General features: G+C 43.7%; 1 protein-coding gene across 18 annotated transcripts in view; it reads left to right on the top strand.

Annotated features, from left to right (window-relative positions):
* LOC111076832 (protein muscleblind) overlaps positions 1–27,330 on the top strand; it is a 164,169-nt gene that overhangs the window by 113,220 nt on the left and 23,619 nt on the right. For all 18 annotated transcript variants that reach the window (XR_005967733.1, XR_005967732.1, XM_041593114.1 and 15 more), the window contains 2 exons: positions 25,606–25,776; positions 26,279–26,461. Coding sequence is in view for 16 of the 18 variants with exons in the window: in XM_041593114.1 (XP_041449048.1) it covers positions 25,606–25,776; positions 26,279–26,461 (354 nt within the window). In the remaining 2 variants the exon portion in view is untranslated. The remainder of the gene's footprint in view (positions 1–25,605; positions 25,777–26,278; positions 26,462–27,330) is intronic.

The raw sequence follows: 27,330 nt of genomic DNA, 5'->3' as shown, positions 1-27,330 counted from the left end.
CCATCCAAAGTCCACACTCACAATTTGTTGTGTTGATTCTGCTGTTGATTTGCTTTACTCCTGGCAGCCGCTATTCATGGATTTTCTTTTTTACATAAATACCCATCTATATACCGCCATCTGCAATCCGGTAAGCGGGCGGGCATGCTACGGGGGCGTATCTCTGCTACGAGTTTAATTTTGCTAATTGAAAAACGCAATAAACCCCGGGGGCTAAGCGGCGTCCATTTGGATATGTATGTGTAGAATGTACAAATGGTGGACACACGTGAAAAGTTGGCACCGTTTTTAGTGCAATTTTCTGTCCGCTGCTGCTGCTGCTGCTTCTGCTGGATGCTTTCCACTGACCCACATGGTTTTAGGGCTGGCTACCGTATCTCTGCTTTCGCCTCTTTGCACTTTTTGAACAAGATTTAATTACGAAATTTTAGGGGGCACTCGAAAGAAGTAAAATTAAATTAAAATAAACACTAAACAACGCTCAGAGGTGGATCTGTCCTCTGATCTCTTTGACCTACAGTGGCCAACATTTTAGTTAATTACGAAAATCGTCCAGAAAATGGTAGCTTTTTTTCTTTTATTTTTTTTTCTTTAGCAATTGCAGTGGAATGTCGAAAGATGCAAGTGCAGAGCAGAGTGGGGAAAAGGACATCATATGAGTGTCTTCATGGTTGGTTTCTCCCTTCGACATGGCGCGGACTCTCTGTGCCTGTGTGTTCTGGGTGCATTTGTTGATTGTATCTCTCAGGCTAATGAAGATGGCTGAGAGCTTCACCAAGCACGAGAGCAGATAGAAGAGCAGCCAGCAGTGGCGGAAAGGAACGGAACGGAACAGTGAGCGAGTGACTGAGTGAGTGAGTGAGTGAGTGATGGCTCTGACTAATGGTTGGAGGACGGGACAGGAGCCCGTCCATAAAGGACCAATTTGGGCCAATGAACATCCCTTTTATATGGCTAAATCATTGGCAGCTGCAATCCCCAACACAAAAGCCATTTTAATAACTTGTACAAGTCGGTTGGGCATGGGTGGGTTTTGCCAGGGGGGGCTGGGGGCATATCGTAGGGATTATAAAAGTTATAGTATTGAAATGAGAGCGGAGCCAGGGTATGCTTTGACGCTGACCAAAGTCATTCTTTTGTCCTTGCTAATTAACTTGTTGCGTCGTTTAATTAGCCAAGAGCCGAGAGATATAGAAAAAGTGATATAGAGAGAGAGAGAGGAGGGAGAGATAGATGCAGGAACTGGCAGATAAAGAAGGACAAAGGGAGTGGGGGGAAACTTTTCGCTTAAGTGAACTCCGGTTGTTTTTTTTTTTATCTTCTACCATTTTCCGCATTTTTTTCTCTTTCTCTAATTTTTTGCTGGAGTTTTCTGCTTTCAGTAGCCTGGTGGCACCGCCGCCACCGCCGCATTGTAAATTATGAAAATTAAACAAAATGCCTGAAAGTTTTTTAATTAACCAAGCGGTTAGTGGGGTCTCTCGGTCTGTCTTTTGCCCCTCTTCTCCTCGCTGTGTCTATGTCCCAACTCATATGCTCTATCTCTTGCTCTTTCGCACTGACACTAATTGCCAACAAGCGCATGAAATGTTTGCCAAAAATTGTCACAAAACCTAAAAAGAAATGCAAATAAATTGTATAGAATAAATATTTATGATGACAGTGAAAGAAAGAGAGGGACAGACAGACAGAGAGAAGAGAGAGAGAGAGACACAGATCAAGAGAATGCATCGAAACGGAAATTATGAGCAGCGGCAGCGGCAGCCACAGCAGCCATCGCGAGATGCATCGCATAAATTGCATATTTCTGCAAATTGCATTATTAAATTGCCCAAAAAGTGGAGCGAGTGACGTCACCCTGCATCATTCATTCATTCATTCATTCATGGGGACAGGGACAGGCAGAGAGCAGGCAGCGTGTCGCGTTGCAAGTCAAGTTGTCGTTGTCGTCTTCGTCTTTGCCATCGTCGTTGTCGTTCGTCGGGGACCTGGCACTTCTCTATAAATAATTGCACGCGAATTTGTCAAGCGTGTCAAGGCAGAAGGAATGCAGCACTGCAGCAGCAGCAGCAGCACATGAATGGTGTGGAGATACCCAGTGGCTGGTAGTGTATGTGTGTGTGTGTAGCTGTGCGGTAAAGTATCTTGAAGATGCGATTCACAGTCGCGACAAATTTGCAATGTCTTCGGCATGCAAAGTGCGGCAGCTTGAGTGCAAAAGTCGCATCATTATGCCATAAGGGAAGTGCGAATATCTGCCACAGATACTCTCGTATATAGTATATATAAATATCTGAAAGATGCAGAGTGCAGCGCATACACTGGCGGCCAATTAAGAGTGGCATAGTCGATAGTGTAGTCAATTTGGCAGATTACCTTAATGGACTATCATTTCCAAATATTAAACTCATTTCAGGCGAAACTTTTCATTAGGAAAATTCAAATTTTGTTGCAAATATTCCACATAATCGGAGAACTTTCTCTCTCATACATCTAAAACGAAGGATTCAAACAATTAAATTATAATCTTTGTTGCCTTGCCAAATCGTGTTAGAACTTTGGTTCTGCCTGCCACACAAAATCTGGGGAAAGTAATTTCCATGACTCTTTCGCGCATCTTCCTCGAATTTCATTAAACTCTCCCCTCAGTTGTCTGCTGCATTCTCAAGTGTGGCACAACAGAGTTTTTAATGCAGTTATGTTACGCGTGGCATCATCGAAAGTTTACCCCCAAAATGCCACACATATCACAGACGGAAAATAATAATAAAAATCACAAAATAGAGGGAAAACTTGCGTCTGTCTGAAAATTTTGACATGCAGCAGGCAGGCGGGGGCAGCAGGTGGGAAACTCTACTCCTGCCTATCGCACACGCTCTCTTAGCCTGAGAGCCACTGCCTGACTCTGGTTTTTGGCCAAAAGTTGAAGCGGTAAACAAGCAGAAAATGTCGCGTCTGTCAAAAGTTAAGTGAAGAAGGGCTTTGGCCTGCGCCTCATCTGTACTGTGTGTTGCATGCTATGCGTGTGTCAAGTTTCTTTCATTTCTCCCTTTTTTTTTTTGGATGGGGGTTTTGTGGGGCTGCTGCCGTGAGTGTTGCCTTTCAAATTATTTGCTGCAGTTAATTTGCATGAAATATAAATAAATGCTATCCAAAAGCAACCCGAGATACTTTTCAAATGTGATACAATCTCTAGGCATAGTCGTAGTCGTGCGCTGCTATGCTCCACACCGTAAAGCATTCAAATTAAATTAGAATTTCTCTCTCCCAGTGTGTAATTTGAAACTATTTTTGTGCATGGTGGGGTGGGTGGGAATACTCGTACTGCTGCTAAAGTGCTTCCCCAACACTGTTTCCCCTCACCACCGCTCGTCCTGTGGCTCGGCTTTCTTGCTCTTTTGCGAGCTTCAACCGAGTGAAAACTTGTTAAGCTTTAGGGAATTTCTAGCTTTACAAAAGAGCAGCAGCAGCAGCAACAGCAGCAGTAGCAGTAGCAAAAAGTGTTATAAAAAAAACCCACACAAAAAAAAAAAAAGAAGAGGTTGCAATATTTAAAACTCAACTTGATATGCGCCTGGGAGCTTACTATGTCTTCCACTTCTCTCCGTCTGTCGGTCTGACTGTCTGTCTGTCTGTTTGTGTGTGCTTCTTTGTGTGTGTGTGTGTGTGTGCGGTATCTGTGTGTGATTTATAGTGAGCTGGGATTAAACTGTCTTTGTGCTCTACAAGAATGCTCCAGGAAATGTTCAGCATAATGCACAGGAGCAAACAGACAGACAGACAGATGGACAGATAGACAGAGAGAGAGATAGAGTTCCTTTTTGGCCTAAAAGAAATCTGCAGATACGAGTATCTAAGCGGAAGGCAGAGTCTTTTCTTTGGGGAGCAGATGTCAAGGTAGATAGATACCAAAAGCACATCAAGGTGCTGGCAGTGTGGCAGATTGTGGGATATGGGATAGATAGTGGCCGACAGAGTGGGGCTTATCCTTAACCAGGGATAAATTGATAGTTGAATGCCTCGAGGATACTTCGAGTGCAACTCCAATTAAAGGATACTTTAAGCTATACCAATTAAAGAATTATAAATCTAAATATACACAGCACATGCAGGAAGCCCTATTCCATTCATCGATGGTTCGAATAGTTCAATGCACTTTAAATCTAATTAGCCATCGGGGGATTCCCTCAAGCCCCAAGCCCCAAGCCCCACTAGGGGAAAAGCTTAACGAAACAACAAAAACCTATACAAATCAATACGGGAGCAACAAAATGGAAAAACATATGAAAAATGGCGTCGCATAACGGTATACATACATGTAACATGTACATGTACAATACCATGTACAGATATGCGTGCACGCTTGTGTACATAGGCAATGGCAATGCTGATGACGCGAGCGCGGTCTCGGCGTAGAAGAACGACAAAGTCGCCATTGTTAATAGGATTACGAGGCACAACGGCGAACAACTGGCACAGAAGCACAGCAACGACAACGGCAACGGCAACAGCAACAACAAAGGGGCAAAGCTAACGGCATTAGCAATGGCAGAAAACCCCGAAAGCACTGGCACAAAGCACACAAGAAACAACAACGGTAACCACATAGAAGAATAAGGCAAGAAATATTTTCCGGTGTGCCGATGCTATTGATACCCTTGAAGATCGTACAAAAATGAATTAAATTGGTTTGGAGATTCTTTCACTGATATTTCCAATACATAGAAGCTAATGTACATATGTAATATGTAGTGCACTGTTATCATCGTTTATTAATGGTAGCCCACGATCGCACTGTTAGTATCAACAGTGGACTGTTAGCCGCCCTCTTACTGGTAACATCTACTCAGACTGTTAACGTGGACTCTGGGCATAAAGTTCGTTCTGACTGTTAACATATGCTCTTCCTGTTAAATTGCTGCGCTGCTATTGAACTGTTTACTTCCTCCCTCAATGTTAATGCTCCCTCTCAATGTCTCTCCCTCGCACTGTTAACGTTGTGCGCTCCACAGCCAATAGCTTTGCTTTGGGTTTGATCGACTTCCGTCGGTAACTTTACGGAGCCTAGTCTTCTGGCTTAGCTTCCGATTTCTCTGATATCGTCTATATTTTGTAGTGGAAAAAGAGCCAGCTTTTCGATTGCTTTCATTCTGCTCAAAACCAATATGCCCTCTGCAAGCAATGGGCATACGCATACGGAAAAAAACAACATACATACATAGCAAAATCATTTATAGTGAAAATACAACAAAACGCAACGAAAACGAGAAGCCAAAACAGAAATAATGAGCAGTGCTGTGGCGGGGGGGGGTGGCAGGATAGCGGATTGCGGATGGCGGATGGAGAGGCAAACAAACAAAAGTAAATTAGATTGTGTGGCCCATTAAGGCATTAAGATTTCATTGCCCTCCCTACCGCCCACCAACTCATCTCTCTTACCGCCCCTTGGGTTGTGTCTGTGTTCCTCCTGTTTCATATCGGCGGGGGCATTGTTAGTGGCACACACACACACACATGTGCGCCACTTAAAGCGTCGCCGTCGCACTTTAAGGGTTTCACTTAAGTCCGCCTTCTATCGCTCTCCCCTCTCGTTCTTGTGCACTGAACTACACCGCTTCATTTTCATTTTTTCGCACTTGAGCATTTCTGTTGACTGTTGAAGGCAACAACATCCTGGGGACTACTCTCATCCTTTCATTCTCGGGCAAAATCTCGGGCTACGTGACTTTTTGCGGTTTGCTTGGATTTTGCCAGCGAAAAGTGCTAAAAATTGCCCCCCATCATATACCCTCCTACCAGTCTTATGCCTCCTGCCCACACGCCGCTGCTCAAGATCGCACTTCCACCATTTTGTTTAATGACCTTGAAGCAGAGCAGCAGCAGCGACGTGTCAGTCGAAATGTATCTTGGATCTGTGTCCCATTCTGTTCTATTCTATTACGAGTCCTATTCTAGTGGCCGGCTAAATTTAATGGCCCGAATGGAACACACACACACACGCACTGACTGCCACAGACAGCGTCACTCTTTTGTCATTCGTTGTTTGCAGACGTTTTTGGCGTTTCATTTCGTTCATTGTTTGGCATTTGACTTAATTTAAAGTGGCCGAACGACTAAGTGAAATTGGCCGTAAAGGGGGCAGCAAGGCTAAGGGCTCTCAAAGATACATTAAATACATTTTTAAATTACATTTGAATGCCAGAAGTAAAATTCCGTTTGCTATAAAATGTTCCGACTCACTGATAAATCCTCACAAAAATATCTCTAAGCATCACTATTAATTACTGTAAACCCCTTGGCTAACCAGAAATATTTTCCTTTCAATTCTCTTTACAGGTAAGATACGCTAGCATTCAATCCTACACCACACACTTAAATCCCCAACAATTTAGGCTTCTGTAAGTAATTTAAAACATTTTCCTGGAATATTTCGTAATTTTCAATTATACAGAAAACGTTCAGCACACACACACACACACACACACACACACACTCGTAAAGCGTTTTGTTTGTTGGTTAACCGGAATTTTATCATAATCATTTGCATACATAATAAAAATTCCCCAAATCATCGTTCGTGGCGAAGGGACCTTGTGGAAACTATTTATGCTGATCATCATTAACGGACCTTTCCACAAGAAAAGCCGAAACTGAAGCTGAAGCTCAGGTCGAGAAGCTCAGCGAACAAGAAAATTAATTTATGTGCCGAAAAGGGTTGCGAACTCTTCTGGTTCTGCTCGTTTTTGAGGGAAAACTAAACTCCTTGAGGGATGCTGCTGGGCTGACCAGGAGTTAGGGTTCGTTCGTCTGTTAGAAATCATTAATATGCCTTCCTTCAGGCTCTGCATATGACAAAAGGACTCGAACACGGACACACACAAGCAAACAATGCATTATAATGTGCTTATAAATATATTGAAAGATGCCTTAGAAAAAGCAAGAGGGGGAGAAGCTTCGTCCAGTTCTCTATCTCAAGGGTTGTCGCCGCTCTACTGAGTATTGTATTTTTCCCAGGCCAAAAGAATAAACATGTTTAGATATGAATTTCGGGTGTGGCGTTCGTTGATAACAAACAAGTTCAGGGGGAAGGGGCTAGTTACCAGCACGAAGGTCAGTCGAAAGTCGTTCACACGTTTCACACAATTCACAATTAGCAGCTGGCGTTGAATTGACCGTTGCCGTCTCTCTCGCCTTTTGAACTCAAAAATCCATTCCGAAATGGGACACGCGTTGGACACGAGAACCGCTAGAGCCCAGAGCCCAGAGCCAGAGCCCTTCATAGATTCTATTTAGGCACTGTCCTATTAGACATTTTATAGTTATTTTGCGATTCTCTGTTTGATGCTGTGTCAGTGGCATTAATCGGATATCGCAGATTCGCCCTGATCTACTGGCCTCGCGGCTCATCAATATTCCTCCCCCAAGCAGCAGCGTCCACCAGCAACAACCATTTGAAATGTCCTCTTCCATTCATTTTTATGACGTAATTGAGTTTTTGGTTCAGTTTGTTGGGGGATGCTGCTGCTCGGCGAATGTCTTTGAATAAAACAATAAAAACAAATGTCCAAATAGCCAGACAGCAAATGGTATTCAAGGGGTGATGGCATTATTAATAAATACAAATTTGTTTAGCGGACAAAAAGACGGTTAAGGGGGGGCTAAGAGAACTCGAAAGAAATCAATAAATTTTAGGGGAATTTCAATGTTTGCGATTTCGGTCGGGGGAGGCACTATGCAACCACTGGAATGAGGAGCATTCATGAATAAGTGAAAGAAAAAGTAAAGGAAAAAGGCGGCGTAAAAATGGGCATAATTTTTTGTATGAATATCAGCGCCTTAAATCTAGTTTCTCCTGCCAAATCGAATCGACCAAAGAGACAGATTTTCGTGGCTTAAGCCGTAGAACATTCAACAGCCTGAAAGATCATTTCACATTCAGTTACATTCCATTTTGGCCACCAAATCGCAAACGAAACATCTGCAATTTCATTATTAATTGATTAGGCGTCTGCAGTGTGGCGGGGGGGGGGTGCTCGTGCTCACCTCCCCACACCCCAACCAACCTTTGGGTGTCCAATATTTGGACAGCAAACACGCGCCGCACAATAAAAGAAGAAATGCCTGCAAAAAGAACAGATAAAGGAACAATAAATTTGCATAAATTACCCGCATGAATGCCAAAGGAGGAGCACAGCCCAGAGAGAGAGAGAGAGAGAGTGTCCCAAATGGGAAGCAGCAGCGGCAATTCAATAAAAAAAAAAAAGGGAAGCCAAGTGGCAAAGGCAAACCTGAAATATGCGGCACGTTCCTCACGTAACTCGGTTTTGCAGGCGCTTCTTCTGAGTTTGTTTTTTTTTTTATGTCAGGGTGCGATATAAAGACATGTCCCGTAAGCGAAGAATGGCCGTGCAATTAGCATGCTAAGAGGATGATGATGAGGATGATACACAAAAGAATAGGCACAGGCACAGGCAAAACGGTCATAAATCAGGAAAACAGGAGGGAAAACCCCACAAACACACACACACACACACACGTTCCCGCAGGCGCAGAGGTGTCCCATAACTACAAGACAACCCTTCTTCATGCCGCAGGACAATGGGGTGCTCCTTTTGCTTCGGTTCAGTTTCGGTGAAAGGTTAAGGTGTCATCATCCTTTATCCCGTTTGCCGATGCCACGCGGTGTCAACAATAAACAAATTTGTTTTACATTCTGTGTGCCGCCACTTGATCCCTTCTTTTTTTTATTTGCTTATTTTGTTGCCACGCTTATTGCAGGACACTTCCGGCCCACCACCCTTGAGTTTGAGTTGTCGTTCTCAGACGAGTAAAAGTTATATATTTTTTGGTTCTCTATTTTTTTTTAGTATTATTGCTATTATTTGTTTTATTTGGGTTGCCCCGGCTCTTCGGCTGGGGTTCGGCTGTCAAATTGCTGTCAGCATTTCAAAGCAGCTTTCTGCCCCTTCCCGTTTAATATTGTAAAAGTTTTCCGCCACTTTTCTTTCTGTCGCGGAAGCCCTGGCAACGTTGTCAATCGGTTTTGGGGGATTGCGACTTGGGATTGTGTTGCACAAAAGTTTTTCCTTCTTGTTAATTAAACTTCAATGTGTGTGTGTGTGTGTGTGTGTGAAAATCGGTGGTTTCTACGGGTAATAGAGAACTCCAAAAGAGAGTGGGAGAGACTTCTAATGAGATTGCGGGCTCTCCATTTAATAGACTTTTGTCAAGAGCAATTGTTGGCACGTTAAAGTTTTTGGTTGCATGAAGTTAAAAGTTTGCCTAAAATTTGGGCTTTGTTGCGGATAAAACTCGCAGCAGGTTAATCAACAGGAAAAAGGTAGAAAGAAAACCGTGAACTGTGAACTGCCAAGAGTTTGATGCTCTAAGAATGCTTTTAACTTGATTCGTATAAGCATTTCGATGCCTTTCCTTTCGCTAATTGGATTAAAATCAACGCTCTCTCTCCCCTCTCTCTCTCTCTCTCTTTTACTCTTAAACCGCACACAGCCGATTGCTCTTTTGCCTCAAAGAAATACTCTTTGACTCAAGAGAATACCAGTCTCAACCCTCTGGTGGTAATCCACTCTCCGTTTGGTTTCTCTTTGGAAGGAAACTTCCTTTTCTGCCGCGAAAGCCCTTGCCAATGTAAAATTTCTTGCCTTTGATTTGGACTTTGAGTTCTGTTGCTTGTTGTTTCCCCCCCCATCCTTATGTTGCCCCTCGGGGTTGTCAAGGCTGACGTCATCAACACTACGAGGGCGCAGTGGATGAGTCACTGGACTGAAGTCATTGGGGGTAGTGGCAGTGGCAGTGGCAGTAGCAGTGGTAATCGCAACCCTCTGGAATGCTTAGCCATCCGTCTGGCCACTATCCGATTTCAGTGTTCCCGCCCACGTAATTGCTTCCTGCAGATTTTCGGACACTGTCCTGCATAATTAAGGCCGTCTCTCTCTCTCTTCTTGGTATTTTAAGGCACTTTTAAATTGTCAAACGGAAGTCCTAGGGGGCCCCGAGGCAAACACCTGTCAGCGTTTTTTTTTTTTGTTTTTTTTGCTATTCGATTTCTCATTCCATTAGCCGGCTTTGCTGTGTGGCACTGTGTCACTTCTGTGTCGTCTCCCGCTGCGGCAGTTTGCCAATCAAACTTTTTGGGTCTGTCTCTGCGTGTGACAACTCTTTACAGGACACACCTTTGCTGCCAATCGATAAACCAAACCGCATTTATTGGCATTATATTTATAAATGCCCCAATGCCTCCCCCCGCACAGCCAAGTGGCACTCTCATTCTGTCTCTTTTCGATTTTCACTCTGTGTTTGAGTCCTGTCACTTCTTGGGTTTCCCTAGCAATAAACGGGAGGGGGGCCTCATGACAAATTCATTTGACTTCCACATGACTGAAGCCGCCTGCCGTCTGCCGACTGCCTGCTGAGGCTAGCCACAACAAAAGACTGTGGCATGTGGCACAAGTGGGATCCATGGGACTCGACCTTGGAGATATTCGGGGATAAGTGGATTAGCGATAACTTATAGGACATTGCTATAGAATCGATAAATATTTATGGTTTCCCTGCGATTACGCATAAAAGATTCGCCCTCTCCCTCTCTCTCTCTCTCTCTGAGCTTACACTATTTTTCTATATCTCTCTCTATCTTTTTTCTATGCACACTTTTTAACCGTTGTATCCACTGTATTTTGCGTCCATCATTTGTCATGCTTTATTGAATAATAAATTGCCTTGGGACTGTCCGAAATGATGTTCTTTAGCCGCCAAAAATTGATTGAAAAATAACTAGCATTTGCGGTCTGACGATGCAGCCACAAAAACATCCTTTAAAACCGAACTCAAATTAGCACGAAAAATGTAGATAATTGGCCATAGCTCCAGCCAGCCACACAGTCTCTGCATCAGTTTTTAATCAACTTACGAGCGGGCCCCAAAAAGGTCTATCGTTAGCATAAAACTCCATTGGATTTGCCATTGGATGGTCGTTAGAGCATTAGAACTTTGCCCATAGAGCAGCAGATGTTGCACGACGGAAGGAAGCACAACCGAAATTGCCTCTCCTCCGGTTTAATCGAACAAAAAGTTTGAGTTTCGGGGCTAAACTACCCTGTGGGGTGGCGGGTGTGGCGGGTGTGGCGGGTAGGCGGTCAGGCGGAGAGGAAAGCAAAGCAAAGCCAAGGGGCAAGCAGTCAGTCGACTGGCAATGACCGTTGGTCCTTTGCTCCCGTAGCTCATTACAAATAAATATCTTTTACTATTTATAATGCCCGCCCAGGCCCAGGGGCCCGTTTTACCTTTGTCGTCTCTCTGCAGCAGCAGACGTCCTTCATCCAAAAACATTCTACACACACACACACACACACACACACGTATACATCGCAAATATCCAACATCCCTGTGTGCAAATTATGCAGATTAGAGCTAGGGTCAAGTCCTGTGAGAGTCCTGTAGCTCTGTACCTGGCTTCCAAGCATAGCAGCAGCGGTGGGGCACTTCTCGTGGAGTTTCGATTTACATAAGAATCGAATTTCGATCTTTCGGCTGCTGCTGCTGCTGCTGCTACTGCCTCTAATTTGATTGTGTTTCCCTTCAGCCTCAGACCCCTGCCCAGAGAATATCCTCCGCTCTGTTTTTGGCCGCACAAAAACAGTGACTACATAATAAGGCTTCGGCTTTGGCTTTGGCTGGCCGCATGATTATCTGGGTCACACGTTGTGTGCCCCCACCCTAGTCCTGCCACCCACATAACTGGTTAACTTTTTTTGCAGCTGGTACAAGTTTTTTTCTTATTTCTGCTGGCACCCAAAAGTATGCCATGGAAATTTCAACAGCGTTTGCCAGCTGTCCCGCGAGTATCCCTCTCTCTCTATCGTTTCACTTTCATTGCCAGGCCAAATGTTTGCCTTAATTTGTTCGTTTTTTTTGTGGGGGAGGGGGGGCAGGCACTCTTATCGGATGCTTAATTTTAATTGAGTTTTGACTGGTTGTTTTGGATGGTTTTTGGCAATGCAGCGGCAGAGCCCACAGCCCCCTTAGCATCGACAATTTATATACCACGCTTATCAGTGCCTATATCCCTTCAATATGTCAGCTGTCGCCCCTCTCTCTCTCTCTCCCACTGTCTATCTCTCTCCAAACAATGCCTGGAACTCGCACTCGAAGCATGAAAATGTCACAACGAACGAGTGACAGAAAAGCCAATTTCCTGGCCAGCTCTTTTGTTTTCGAATCATTCTATCCAACACTCTGCTGCTCGGGCATGCAACGCATCCAATTCTTTTGTTGTTTTTTTTTTTTTACCAGTGATGATTGTAGATAAATATGACAATAAAATACTCATGGAAATACGCGCAAAAAAAATGCTGCAAAATATTTACAAAAATATTTCCACTCTGCGGTACAGTTGACTCCAGACAAAAAAAAAAAAAAAATAAATAAAAAAAACAAGCGACACAGCGACGTGTGAAAGGGCTGACAGCAGGTGGTGGGTGGGGGTTGCAGGATGCAAGTACAATTTGGCGCCATCTGTGGTGGGGTTTAGGGCTGTGCTTCGTGGTGCACACACACACACACACACACACACACGCACGCACGTGATAAGCATATGAAATTTTATGGCAACTCTATTTGTAACTTTCACTAAGGGAACGAACGCGTGGATGGGTTTGGTTGGTGCTTTTTCTTTGAAGTTTGCCCCATTCATCCTTCCCGCTCACTCTCTCTCTCTCTCTCTAGGGCGCCCCATTCACCCATTCTCTCTGCTGCGCTGGTTTTTGTGTGTGCGCTGACTTGGAAAATACTTTTTGTGATAACATTTTATGGCTTGACAAGACAGCAGCAGCAGCACTAGAAGACTTTCTTGCAATTTCTGCTTGCAACGAAAAAATTATAAAAGCTGCTGAGGAGCAGGGAGCAGTGAACGTGGAGGCGTGGAGGCACAGGAATAGAGAGGCAGCGGCTAATGGCTCGAGTGCACGGGTGCATCAATTTGTAGAATATGACAGTTGCCCATAAATGGCTGGGGATGCCGATACGCCAAGGAGCATTGATGGTTCGAAGAATATGCAATATAATAGCACGAAGGGAAAATCCTTTATGCCAGTGGAAAACTGCAGCAGCAGTAGTCTTTCTGCCACAATTATAATCTCAACCGCAGAACATGTCAAAATGTGGGTGGGTTGATATCAGGGGCAGAAGGGAGGGAACGACAAAAATAAAAAAATAAACACGCATGCTTATGAGGTCATTCAACAGTCGTAAAATGCTTCACTTTGTGGCGCCACACGAGAGACGCCCCAAACAGACATTTGTCGCCCTGACATGCCCTTTCCCTTGCTCCTCCCTCTCTCTGTCTCTCTCTCTCTCTCTCTTCCTCTCTGTGTGTGTGCGTGTGTGTGTCGTCTTTGCATTTGTGTTTGTCATTGCCACTTAGCCTTATTAGTATGTGCAGCACACGGAACACAGGGCATGGGGCATGGGACATGAGGCGACTCTCTGTCGGTCTGGTCTGCCCTGCCCACTTTTTTTTTTTTGGCCAAAGTGGCAATGAAGCTTGCCAAAAAGTATACACGCTGCGGTGCGCACATGCCACACACACACAGACACACATTGCAGCGTCATGTAAGCGAAAAGAGCGCCAGAAAGTATGCAATATTAAAATATATATATATATATGTATATTTGAAGAGAGCTAAAGGGGCGGGCAGGGTACTGCTGCTGCCACATGCCACATCAGACAGACAGCGCAATAACTGTACATTAAAAGTCATTGCATTCATGATATTATTTTTTATGTTTTTTTTCCCCCCCCGCTCTTTATTTTTTTTTATATATATTTTTAAAGATTTTTTCTACATTTTTTTTTTGTTCCACCCATTTGTTTGTCTGCCGCTCATCATTGCTGTGTGAGCCTCCAGCCGCCATTTGTTTGTGTTTGTGTCCTGCCCTCTGGGGGCAGCCGTGACACGGTACAAGGGCTGGCGGGGCAGCTGTGGGGAAAAGTCCCTAAGCGGGCAGCACGCTAATGCTTTGTTGAACACCGAAACAAAACCAAAAAAAAAAAAAAAGCGCTGTGTAAAACGCTGGAAAATGCCAGAAATATAGAGAAATGTGTAAATATTCATAAAATATTTTTTTTATGTGCAGTCACAGGACTCAACAGTTGGTGGCGGGGGAATGGCATGCGGCCTGCTGGGATAAAGTGCAGTCAGAGGCAATTTAAAGAGGATTTAAATGCTTAAATTTGTAGTTTAAATCAAGACAGAAAGCCAGAAATAGTTCTCTGAGGCAGTGCACCCCCCAATGGAGTTATTGTCTTCAATTAAATGCCAATTAAATGTTTTTGCTTCCACAATAAACTAACCCCCCGAAAAGAAAATATCACAATTTGCTGGCAAAATGTGGACATAAATTCTCGAAATTCTCCATTCGAAAGGTTGAAAGTTTTTCCATAATTTATTCCGACACCTGAAAGAAAAATATTACTTATACGGAAATGCGGCAAGCCAATAAGCTGCCACAGACTGTAGCAGCAGCAGCAGCAGCAGCAAATAAAATGCAATTCAATTTCAACATCAAATAACTTTATAGTACATGTATCTATATCTACTGTATATACGAGTGTATCTGTGTATCTCTGGCCATATTGTTGTGCACAAAACACATGTTAGACAATCTACAAAAGAAGGGAAGCCTGAAACAAGTTAACCACAAAACGGGACACAACGGACACAACGGACACGACTGAAGGGACAATTTTCCACTCCAGCCGCTAGCCTTTTTACCCACCCATCTTTCTCTCTCTCTCTTTTCTTCCTCTATATATCGATGGTTTGCTACGGTTTCCGCAAACACGGCAAAAGATGTTATATCCTTTTTTTATTTTATTTTTCTGCACAAAAATTCAATATTTTTCAAACAAACAAAAAATAACAACAACAAGCGGCAGAAGGACTCCAGGAGGACTCACATCGAAGGATAACATATTAAATTTGCCAGCAGCTTTCGTCCTTTGCCTCATTCGAAGGATTCCTGCCTTTCAGAAAGGGACAATGCCGTAAAGACAAGAAATCAATTCGGTTTTTTTTTTCTTGCTTTCCCCCCTCCCTACACCACGTTCCGTGCGTTCCGTGCGGAGAAAACAATTTTCTAACAATAAAAAATTGCCCCAGCGACGATGTGAGAGCGATAGAGGGTCGAAGGACACACACACATGCACACACATGAGGGTGTCCTTTAAAACGGAAATGTAGCAAGCGAAACAAATCATAAAAAAAAGAACAGGCCTTTTCTATGTAGAGTCCGGTCATACGACTTGAAGATACCCTCCAAAAAAAAAAAGATGAAAAAATTCGAACTTTGAAAATGATTCAATCCAAAATAAATCAAAATAAAATATAAAAATCTTTTTTTCAATAATAATGTGCCCGATTTTTCTGCCACACATTTGCTCCACTATTAAGGGGTATAATAGGTGAAGAAAGCCTGAAACCCCAGGCAGGGCAGTGCAGGGCAGGGCAGTGGGGCGAAAGGGGCAAGTGTTGCTGCTGTGGTAAGCCATAAAAGAAGAAGCCAAGACGATTGGGGAGGCAATAAAAACTGCCTCAGGCAGTGAGCGACCCCGACTCGATCCGAGAGGCTGAAACTTCGGATTAGTCATCTGACCGAAAAGCCTCGGCTTTAATTGAGATGAAAAGTCTCTTTGGCATGGATGTCATTGACAACTGTCGCTTACAGAAGGATGTGCCATGCCACACATGCGTTGCCCCTGCTCCGCCCCGCCCCGCCCTCTGTGCAACTAATAACGAGCCTCATTTCGTGTAAATCGATAAAGTTGTTACGTGGCAGCAACACAGCAGCCAAAGCAGAAAAAAAAAAGGAAAAAACACACAGAAAAAAAAAAAAGTTTATTTTTGTTGGCACAAAAGTTTTTCTTTCGCCTGAGAAGAGATGGTGCGGGTGGCAGCGGGGAGGGTCAGTGGCAGTGGCACGAGTGTGTGTGTGTGTGGCAACATTATCGCATCGCATGTTGCATTGCGAAGGAGTCGTGTTGACAATTGAATTATTTATGTGTTCGGGGCTTCACCAGCTTCCTCTGACTTCTACATACGGGGGTTTTGTCCTTTTTGTTTGCGCATTGATTGAATCCTTTCGATGTGCTGGACGCTTGGCCATTGTCAGTCATCGCAGTGCTGCTGCTGCATCCCAGATCCTTCAGCATCTCCAATGGCAGCTCAGCTCCTTCTTCTTTTACCAGCAGCTTCTCCCTGTTCATATGACTCCCCCTCGCTTTATGCAGTTTATTGGCGATTACATTCACTCAAAAGGGCAGACAAGGACATCGACTAGGGTAGGGTTTGGGGGCGAGGGGTTCGGGCGATGGAAACCTCAATCATCGTGTCCTGGTATTGGTCCTCTCTCTATGCTACTCCTTGCTGCTGCTGCTCCTTTCAGCTTGATTGTCATCGTTTGTGGAAATTTGATAAGCGCTTTTTGTTCGTGTATTTCCATTCCTCTTTTCCCCTTTCTCTAGCTCTAGCTCTTCAGCTCATGCTCTCTCTTTCTCCATCTCTTTTGCCCTTTCTTTGTCTTTAGACTTGTGTTTGTCATGTGTGTCCTGTCTGTGTGTCTGTCTGTCTGTCTGTGTGTGGGTGTTTGTGTGTTTGTTTGCCAGCGAAAACTTTTGCTTGTTCGTGTCAGGACTTGGATCTTTTTAATAATGCGGGTTATGTGATGGATTTATTAAAAGCGTGTCCTCGTGTCCATGTCCATGTCTGTCTCTCCCTCTCCCCCTCTCTCTCTCCCTCTCTCTCTCTCTCTCTTGTTTGCCATCAACTTTCTCCTTGTGTTTTGAAGCTTCCCTTTTCAATTAGTTCGCATTGAAAATGTGCTGTGGCATGCAACTATTGAATGCTAAGTGCCACTGCCATTGTTCCACAAAAGTTTTAGAGGCACAGGCAGGACACATCTCTTCAAGCGTTGTCCCCCGAAACTTCCACCCTCCCCCAACTCCACCAAAAGTATGCCATAATAATTGCAAACGATCCATGGCTCACACACACACACACACATACACGCACCACATATGGGCCATAAAATGTTGCTCCCACAGGGAACGAACCGACCCAACCCAACCCAACCCAACCCGACCCCTTTTTTTTATTTCTCTCTTTACGAGCATGCAAATGTCTTTTTGGGTGGCGCCAAAAAGTCGCCAACATATGTTTTGGGAAACCGAAATCAATTTGCTTATGTCACGACGACCTTGGGGCACACGAGGGGCATGCCACAGTTCGTATATTTTCTGCGGCTTGTTACTAAATTATTATGGGCTGCCCACTGCCCCGCTGCTCGTTAATTTGCGGACACTGCGGACAAAAAAAAAATCGCAAATAATCGCATTAAATGGGGGCACCGACTGTAGCGGTGCGAAGGATGTGTAAAATCGATTAAGTCTCTCTCTCTTTCTCTCTCTGTCGCTGTTACTGTGCCCCTTCGTTGGCCTCTTTTCATAAAACATTATGATGATTATTTTTATCGCCGCGTCACGCGATATTTTGCCCTGATGTCGCCGCTAAAAATGGCTTACAACCGCGAACTCCATGAAGGAAACGGAAACGCCACCACGTTGTGTGCGTGTGAGTGTGTCCTAGGCAAACATTTCCCACCACATCTCTGTGTGTGTTTGTGTGTGCCGCGTCTTTTGCAAATGACTGCAGTTAAAAAGCCATCAATGTCTGCCACAAAAAATACATTCATATACCAAAGAACTCGCCATTTAATGTTGCCGCAGTTTATGCCAATCTCTGCTTCAGCATGTGTGTGTGTGTGTGTGTGCGTATCTTGTATCTGTGAGGGTGTCGATTTCCCAGCCCAGATAAAGGCAAAGAGTCAGGTTCTCAGGTCATGGGCCATCAAAAAGTTTGAAGAAAATATTTGGAAATGGCAGCACCAAATGCCGCAGCCTGCTTTTAACGCTGAAAATGCATTTAGAAATAAGAAGAAAAATTAAATATTTCTTAGCTCATTGATATTCATTTTTGTGCACAAAAGAAAAATTCAATGGCTTGCGTTTTTCATCTGTGGAAATGTACAAAAGATGATGAATACGCGTATAATCATAGAAAATTGAATGTATGGCAAAATGTATGGGGAAAATGTATGGAAATGTATTTCTAATCGAAATGTTCCCTTTCAATTCGCTGGCTATAGAATTAGAGCCAGACATTCGGTTTGATAATCAAGATGTTGAGTCGCCTCCCCCAAGTACACCCCTTAACAGATCGTGCAACAAAATCCTCCCGCCCGGCAACACAGCAATTTGTAAAGCGGCTGCATAGCCGCTGCGGTCAAAACATATAGCGGAAGGAAGCGGAGGGGCCTTGCGAGGAGGATACAAAAAAAAATCAATGTGCCGGACACACCACACCACACCACACACACACACACAAACACACACACACAAACACACACATAGAGAACCGCAGGACTATGGCCTGCCGTCGGAATCCTGTGCCTGTTTCTCGGGGACAGGCGGCATGGCGTGCATTATGTGGCCATATGCAAGACAGAAAGAGAGAGGGGGTGTGTGTGTGTGTGTACAAATAAACAAGGTAGTGCCCAGCAGGGTAGAGAGGACCGTTGGCCACCTGACCACAGGATGGGGCACCAACCAGGCGGCAGCCTGCAGGCGGCTGCAGTCGGTTTACGTTTAATGCCCATATATTGTTGCCTACTTTGGGGCGCAATGGCCCCACAGGACTGCATCCGGTTGCCACTTTTTAAAGCCCTTTAAATGTGAGCAAACATTTTTCTGCACGTGTGGTGTGTGTTGCACGAACATTCGAAAGGGCGACGGCGGCAGTGGCAGTGGACGTTAGTTAAACGTATGCCCACCACCCACCAACCACCACCCACCGCCAAACAGCCAAACCCACCCCACTGGCAAATGAATGAGTCCATGGATCGGATGAGAGGTGCAATTGAAGAGGGAGTGAGTGGGGGCTGTGCGGGGACCCTCTCTATATGGTTTGTGTATTGAAAATTGGATTTTCAATTGGTTTGCAAAACGGAAATTAATTCGGGGGCGCAACGGTGCCGAAGTCCCGTAACCGGGAGGCGAAAATGAAGCAATGACCATCGCTCTCGCTCTCCTCTCTCACTCTCTCTCTCTCTTCCTGGTGCTGGTCCTCGTTCTTGTGTTGATGATGATGATGGTAGCGGAATGACCAGAGTGGCATTGCATACTCTCTGGCGTTGCTTTCTAAGTGTGTGTGTGTGTGTGTGTGTGTGCAAAAATAATGTTGAAGTTCTTCGTTTCGCGAATGTGTTTCTCTTCTTTTTTTTTCGCTTCTTCCTGCTCCTTTGCGTTGTGCACTTTAATTAAATTAAGTGAATTTCGAGGCTGATAAGCGAACCAATGAATGGCCAGCGAATGGAGGTGCCAAAAAAGGTGAAGCGAGCGAAGGATGCAGACTCCGCCAGGCGTCCAGTTGTTAAATGAGCAAACGAAACGAAAACATTGCAGAGATGCTCCATTTCTGGGTGTACAATTCCAGCGAAAGATACAAAACTCTCTCTCTCTCTCTCTGGCAGCTGCACTCCATTACCCCAAGTGCCCTGCCATTGTCTGTCCTGGCCAAAAGTTAATCTACTTAGCGTCCCACATACTCGTGCAATTGCCTCTAAAATTCGATGCAACATTTTTCAATTAATCCCCGAAACTTCCTCCAGGGGTTTCAGCATTTAAAATTTAAAGCACATACAAGGCCCGATTGTCGCACTGGGCCAAATGCCGGGGAAAATAAAAGAGGCGGTGGGCGGTTGGGCGGTTGCAGGTTGCAGTGGCAGATCGAGTGGGGGATTCTGTTGCAAATCCCAAAAGTATGCAATGCAATGGCGGAGGCTCCATTCAATGTAACCAGCGGATGCATGATTGAAAAAAAACATGGCCGCACAGAGCAGCGCGTTCATTGTTTCGAGAGAGAGAGAGCAAAGAGATAGAGAGAACGAGAGAGAGAGGCAATACCGTGCCATATGCATTGGCTATTTGGCGTTTCATACTTTTAGGTGGAGTTCAGTGACTGCAGTAACGACGGCTGTTGCTTTTCCTGCGCGCCCGCCCACTCGCCGCCCCTTGCCATTGTCTCTGCGAGGCATAGCGCTTTGCATCGCTTCGCTAGCCCCCTCAGTTTCCCTACCCCCGTAGTTCAAACTTTTCCTTGCGCAATTGTTTTGTCGTGGGGCTCTCTCTCGCTCTCTCTCTCTCTCCCCTAAACAAATATTGACCATTTGCCTTTTCCAATTTGTTTGCATTTTACGAAAATATTTTCATTTACAATGGCTCCGGCTGGACTGTCTCTGCTCTGATTCGGTTGTTGAAAATGCAACTGCAACGCAAGAAAAAGAAAAAAAAACATTTTCCAAATACGAGAATTGCCTTGATTGGTGGTGGGCAGGGCAGGGCAGGGGGCATACGGTAAATTTTACTTTTTAATACAATAAATATGGTCCTATAAGCCTCACTCTCTCTCTCTCGCTCTCTCTCGCTCTCTGTCTCTCTGTAACTCTGTTGCTATCATTTTTTGGCTCTGATATGGGTCTGCAATTGCTTTTTGATTATCTCTATGCATTGTTTGTGCTATTGAGCTTTCGCTGTGGTAGTATGTAGTGGTGTATCTGTGTGTCATGGATGGGCCAAGTGAAAACAAATTGAGTTCTCGGCTAAGCGTTGAAAATAGTTTTCAGCTCTGCATCTTGTCGCTGTCTCTCTCTCTCGCTTTGCCATCTCTTTCTGCATCATATGCATGTCCCTGCCTGTCCCTGTCTATCTGTGTCTGTGTGTGTGTGTGTGTGTGTGTGGAATCTAAAGTGCTAAAGCTTGTACTGCCGTTAGTTTGTATTACAATTTTCTTTTTTTGGCAACGGACTTGTTTAAGACTGCCCGCCCCAAAAGTGGTGGTCGTTGGGACTGGCCTGGGGTGGGTGGGCGGCTGAGGAATTATGCTTGGGCAACAACTTTTTTGTTCAACAACAACATTTTGTGCTTATGTTTTATGTAAAGCCTTAAATGGAGTTTCCTCCGATGATAGGGACACGGGTGGGCATGTGATGGGCAGGGTGCGGGGGGGTAGGATGTGCTGCAAAGTGGCTTATCATAATTTTTACTCACTTGATTGCAGTGGCATCAACACAAACACAAACACACAACCACACAGTGCCCACTGAAGGGATTTTCTGCACAGTTGTCGCATGGAATTTTTAGCAAGTGGAGAAAAACCGAATACTGAAGATCTTACAAAATATGGTTTTTATCCCCATTAAATTCTGATTTGGTCGAAAGTTTAATACAAAAAGAAAGTTTGCAATAGTTGCTATATAAAGACTTGCTATAAATATTATAGCAGCTTATATTGAAATTCAGATTTTTTATTCTGATTTGATCGACAGTTTGCTGCAAAAGAAAAAGAAAGTATCGCAACAGCTGCCATAAAAACTTGCTATAAATATTATAGCAGCTTATATGTAAATTTTTCCTACTAAAAACCACTTCGACTTGAACTAAACTTGGCAATTAAAAATTGATAAACGCTTTTTAGCAATTCGATATTTGGATTTCGATTATCGTAACATAATCCATGTCTGGGAAAATGGGAAAAACTATTCCCACTGCCTTAAACATTAAATTCTGATCATTTGAAATCCATTTCCCTGCCCCAAAGTAACCCCACACCCCCACATCAAAGCAAAGCCCTGGAAAACATATTTCATTCCCATTATAGCAACTCTTTGTCTACTCGAAGGACCCCTAAAGTACCTCCCGCTGCTAGCTGCAGGATTCTTTTAATGCATACCAAAGTCGAACCACTAAACAGTTTTAAATTTGCATAAAAATCCGTTTTATTAACATTCAAAGACGATTCGTATCGCGGCTAAATTGAAGAAAAGTAGCTGCAGCCTGTGAACCCACCTCTTTGCCCCCCTTAGGACGCCAGCAAACAGAGCCCTGAGCAAACTTCGAGCCAAGATTGAGTCAAGAAAAAGAGGTGGATGGGGCAAATGCCATGTAAATGCTCTTAGGGTCCGAGGAACAAAAAAAAAAAAGTGTAAGAAAAATTCCTTTTGCACTCAACAAAGAAGAAATAAATAACTTTCGAGTCAGATTAGCCAACTTGTCACGAAATGCAAAATGACATTTAATACCCAGCCAGAAAGAGCGAAAGGACATCGTCCTGAGTGCTCCTTCTGGCAGTGCTGGCTGCTGGCTGTATGCTGGCAGCAGCTGCCGTTCCGCCGCGTAAGAGGCAAAGGAATCCAAGACGCATGTCGTCCAAACGGCAATGCGATACGCGACGATATACATGACTGGACTTGACTTGCACTTGGCAGCAGAAAACATGAGAAATTCCTTAGCCAAAGCGAAGGACATGAACGTGAACGTAGACGTTGGACGTGGGACGTGGGACATGGGACATGGGACATTTCCCTCACTCCATGCCACAGACCATTCGTGGACGACAGGCGACATTGTTTCGAGCGCATAGCCGGAGAAGAAAAATGGCTCTGAAATGCCATCACTATATCCCATCCACCGACGACACAAAAAAAAAAAAAAGAAAATGGTGGAAAATATAGCGGGTGAAAAGGGGAAAAGTAATCATTGCAATTTAAAGCGGATAATCTGCATCGGAGGAGGCTATGGCTATGGCTATGGCTATGGAACAAAGGCAGCTCGGAAAGAAGGAGCAGGATTTCAGTTCCAGTTTCAGTTTGCAGTTTTCAGAGTCCCCAATGCAAATATGCTGTCTGTCTGCCGGTCTGCTTTCCTGTTCCTCCACTCCTCCACTCTCCCTGCGTGCGTGAGTGGACACCATTTGCAATTTTCACACTCGCTTTTCATCCTCCTCTCTCTGTCGTTCGCTCTGGGGGCTGCCGTTTTTTTTCCCAACCCTTCACGCAGAGGAAGGAGCGCAGGCAGTCATGCAGATTACAATCGAAATGACATGAAAATGTTTAGTGTGGCGTGTGGCAAGAGCAAAAAAAAAAAAGCGAGAGAAAAGAAAAGTGAGAGAGCGCAAAAAAAAAACGACGAAAATCGCGGCGGTGGCAATGTCAAGCGGCGGGCAACGCAAAGAAAAGTGTTGCATAGTATCTAGGGGCAGCAAAGCCTTGGTCGGCAAGACGATAGAGCGGGGAGGGGGAGTGTGCGGCAGCACAACGCTTGGCATTCAAAGATAATGTCTGCCACAGGCAGACGCGGGGGCATTGCAATTGCATTATATGCAAAAGAAGAATAATGTCTTATTCGATTGTGCGGCACAGGAGCGCGCAAATGCAATTTAAATTTGTAACACAAAGTGTCCTTTAAGTCGGTGTTTACCACACACACAACACACAAACAAACAAACACTCTATCGTTCTGCCTTTGGCCCACACTCATAATTCATTTATCAAAAAAACACCTCGCTACTAATGATTTGATGGCCCAATCAGCAGGCAATTAACCCACATTCAAGGGACTGCCATGGACTGCTGCTGCTGCTGCTGCTGCTGAAGTCAATCGATGGACAACAAGTGTGCGCTGTAAAAAAATTACATTAGTATTTCATTCCAGCAAATTAGTGAGAGGGAAAGCCCGAGACAGAGCCAGCGACAGCTGCAGAGATACTTGCACAGATATAGATACAAAAAAAAAAAATTGCAGTCAGTCTGTTTCTGTTGGCTGTTAAATAAACTCAATCGAAGCATTAAATTACGCCAATAAGCACACAACAAATAAAACTAGCTCCTATTCATGTGTCCTCTGTGTTGCATGCCACTGACAGTTGCTGATTGAAAGTTTGCTCGACAGAGAGTGAGTGTGAGCGAGAGCGAGAGGAGGGGTGTGCAAAAATATTTGACTCTTGTCAACAATAAATATTTTGTATATTGATCAAAATATGCAAAAATCCACAATCCACAAAATTTCAAAGTATTTTTCGTTTGTTTGCTCCACAAATATTTGGGGCGGGCAGAACTTTCCGATAGATCAAAAATATATTATTATATAAATTGCATAATTAATTGGGTAAGTGTGTGCTTATAGTTTGTCAAACATTTGTCCATTGTCTATGCAAATAAATATTTGCGAACAAAAAAAATATATACATATATAAAAAATAGGATAAAAACGAAAGGCAAATTGTTCCGACAACAATTATTTGTAAGTTAGCGTCAGTTTTGTGGGGAACTCCATAAATCTTGTGCAGCTTTCATTGCGTCATAAATTTGAAATGCCATCAACAGCAGCAGCAGCAGCGGGTGATGGCAGAAGCATCGGCTGAGGGGGCAGAAAAAGCCAAAACAGAAAAATAAAATCAAACCAGTTGGCATGTCGCTGCCACTGTTACTGTTGCTGTTACTTTTGCCCATCTCTGTTTGCTCAACGCCCCAGTTGTTGGGGCATGCCACACAGTACCCGCTGGTTCCAGTCCTCATCCTCATCCTCGTCCGGGTCCTGGCCAAGGCAAACAATCAATTTATGCACACACACACACACACACACACACCACACAATTTTCCTTTTTACATATACATTTGTGTGGTTTTTTTTTGCTCCAATTTTTTGGCTCGCTTCGTTGTGTGTGTGTGCGCAAATATTTGTTAACTTCATTTGGTCTGAATTAAATATAATTTACATGCATGTTTGTTTGTCCTTGTCCGTTCGCTGCCCATGCCTTCATGTTGCATGCATCATGGCGCATTAGCTCTCACTCTCGCAACGTACTTTTGGTCAATTATAATTATTGTTGACATTTGAGCTTACAAATCAGAGGAAAGAGAACGGCTATACCCCACCTGACGCCTCCCGCAATTACAAGTGCAAATGCAGTAAAATTTCAACGTTTGTGCAATTAAAAATGAATTTACACAAAAAATTCGATGCCAAATTTGTTGGGTTTCAGATTCCAGCCCAAAGGGTATGAATGTGATGTGATCGCATTTGCATGCAGTTAATTGGCTGACACGCAGGAACTTCGAAAATGTGTTGAGAACACGAACAGTGCCCCCCAGTGAGTCATTCGACAAAGGGGAAACGTATCGACGTGGCCACCATTGGGGTGGGTCGGTAATTTCTATTTAATAGCAATTGTTGACCACTTTTAAGTGTATGAAAATTGTTGCGTCATTATTATTGTGAATTACACTGCACATTTTTCCTGATTTTTCCTCTCTTTAATATCTTTTAAATAAAATTATATAAAACTGTTGTTGTATTTACTGTTACCCGTGTTTGGCCACATGGAATTAAGGTTAAGCACTACAATTTGTGTTAATCAACATCCCGGACGCAACCGTAGCAGTCGTGGCACATTGAAACATTAACATAAATTAGTTTCATGTTATTTATTTAGTGCGACAAAGGCACTTCCTTGCTGCCCACAAATCGAAACTGAATTATGGCCCACAGCTGGCTTTGGTTCCCACATTTTCTCCACAATTCACCGCCATGGGCTGTCAGTTTTTGCGAACCCAAAATTTATGGGTCTCTCTGTTCGCTTTTGGCCAAACAATTTGCTAAATAATTTTTTTGTTTTTTTCCATTTTTGTCTATTGCAGGGCCGCTGTAATCGTGAGAAACCGCCGTGCAAATATTTTCATCCACCACAGCATCTGAAGGATCAGCTATTGATAAATGGACGCAATCATTTGGCCCTCAAGAATGCACTGATGCAACAGATGGGCATTGCGCCCGGCCAGCCGGTCATATCCGGCCAAGTGCCAGCTGTGGTAAGTGTGCTTGGCTCCTTTCTAATACTTTAATTGAATTCTCATCCCAAGAGGGGAGAAAAGAGTTGAGAAGAGTTGAAAAATATGAATATTTATACGGAAATTCCGTCGTCGTCCCCTACAACAACAAAAATGCACGAAACTGATTCCAAGATAAGGATGGGGAAGAAGCAAAAGACGAAGATGACGAGGAATGTTTTATTCATGGTTTTTGGGGGTAGCATAGCAAAGCGACGAAAGGGGTGAACAAATCGAAAATTAATTCGCAAATAATTTGAGACATGGTTTTTGTGTAGATTTCACAGCTAAACGGCAGCTATTAGATAGGGGAAAGGGGAATTAAAAATGCATGAGTCTCCATTACTGATGGGGCGGGCGATTTATAACTTTATGGGGTGAATGCGAAGAATTTTGTTAAGGGGTTACGAAATGTAGAAGGCGGCCCACTAATGATTAAGTGAAAAATTCATAAATAATATCTTCAAATCTTTAAATATTGCAGGCCACAAATCCATACTTGACTGGGATACCAGCCAACTCGTACAGTCCGTACTACACAACTGGACATTTGGTGCCCACTTTGTTGGGACCCGATCCCTCGGCTGTGGCCTCACAGCTGGGACCTGTGGTGCCGCAGGCGGTGCAGGTGCAACAACAGAAAATACCACGTTCCGACAGATTAGAGGTGAGTGTTTTTCCCCCCCGCTCCACACCCCACAAACCCACAAAGCAAAATGCTACTGCTGCTTGACAGCGTGCATCTATGCTTTTATGTTAATGTATCCATTTTAAATCGACTTTAATTGTGATTTAATTGACGCTTACGTTTCGTTTTACGTTTACTATTTTACTTACATTTATTGTACGTTTTAATTTGAGTTCACTGTCGCAAATGAACGGAAAAATCAAACCGAAAAAAAAAAACGAAATGCCAAAAGCGGAACCAAAACGAAGGTTTTGTTCTGTTTCGCTTCTGTTACCATTTACGTATCCGTTTCGTTTCCGTGGCATGCAACATGAATTTGCGTTTTGTTTTAATGTATTTTTGTTTACTTATAATTAGAATTAATATTCAAACTAAAATATGTGTACAAAGACATTGTACAGTGTTTTGAGTTCTATTGAGTTCAAGCAGAAATTCTCACAAAAAAAAAAAAAATCTGACAACGTTGTAATAATTCGCCAATAACCAGAATTGATTTGACAATATTGACACACACAAATATACGCAATAGCGTCTAACACGCAAAAAAAAAAAAAAAAAAAACGCCAAATTTGAAGCAACCCAATCTTGATGTTATTTCTCTAACCATTCCGTTTTTCGTTTTGTTTTTTAAGCTCGTTTTTATTTCTCTCTCTCTCTCTCTTCTTGAAATACTCTCAAATATATATATTTTGTTTTATGGATTTATGGATCTGTCGATCTGTTTGCCAAGCAGCTGCTGCAAAGATTCATTGAGGCGCATTTTGAAGGCTTTCGAATCGCCCTGTGTATATAGACGAAAGAAAACATTCAAGATTTGCTTTCAACAAAAGTTCCCGAATTCTCTGCAC

Source organism: Drosophila obscura, unplaced genomic scaffold (assembly GCF_018151105.1).
Source record: "Drosophila obscura isolate BZ-5 IFL unplaced genomic scaffold, ASM1815110v1 contig_186, whole genome shotgun sequence".
In the NCBI taxonomy this organism is placed as follows: Eukaryota; Metazoa; Arthropoda; class Insecta; order Diptera; family Drosophilidae; genus Drosophila; species Drosophila obscura.
This window is presented reverse-complemented; position numbering and strand designations above follow the sequence as displayed.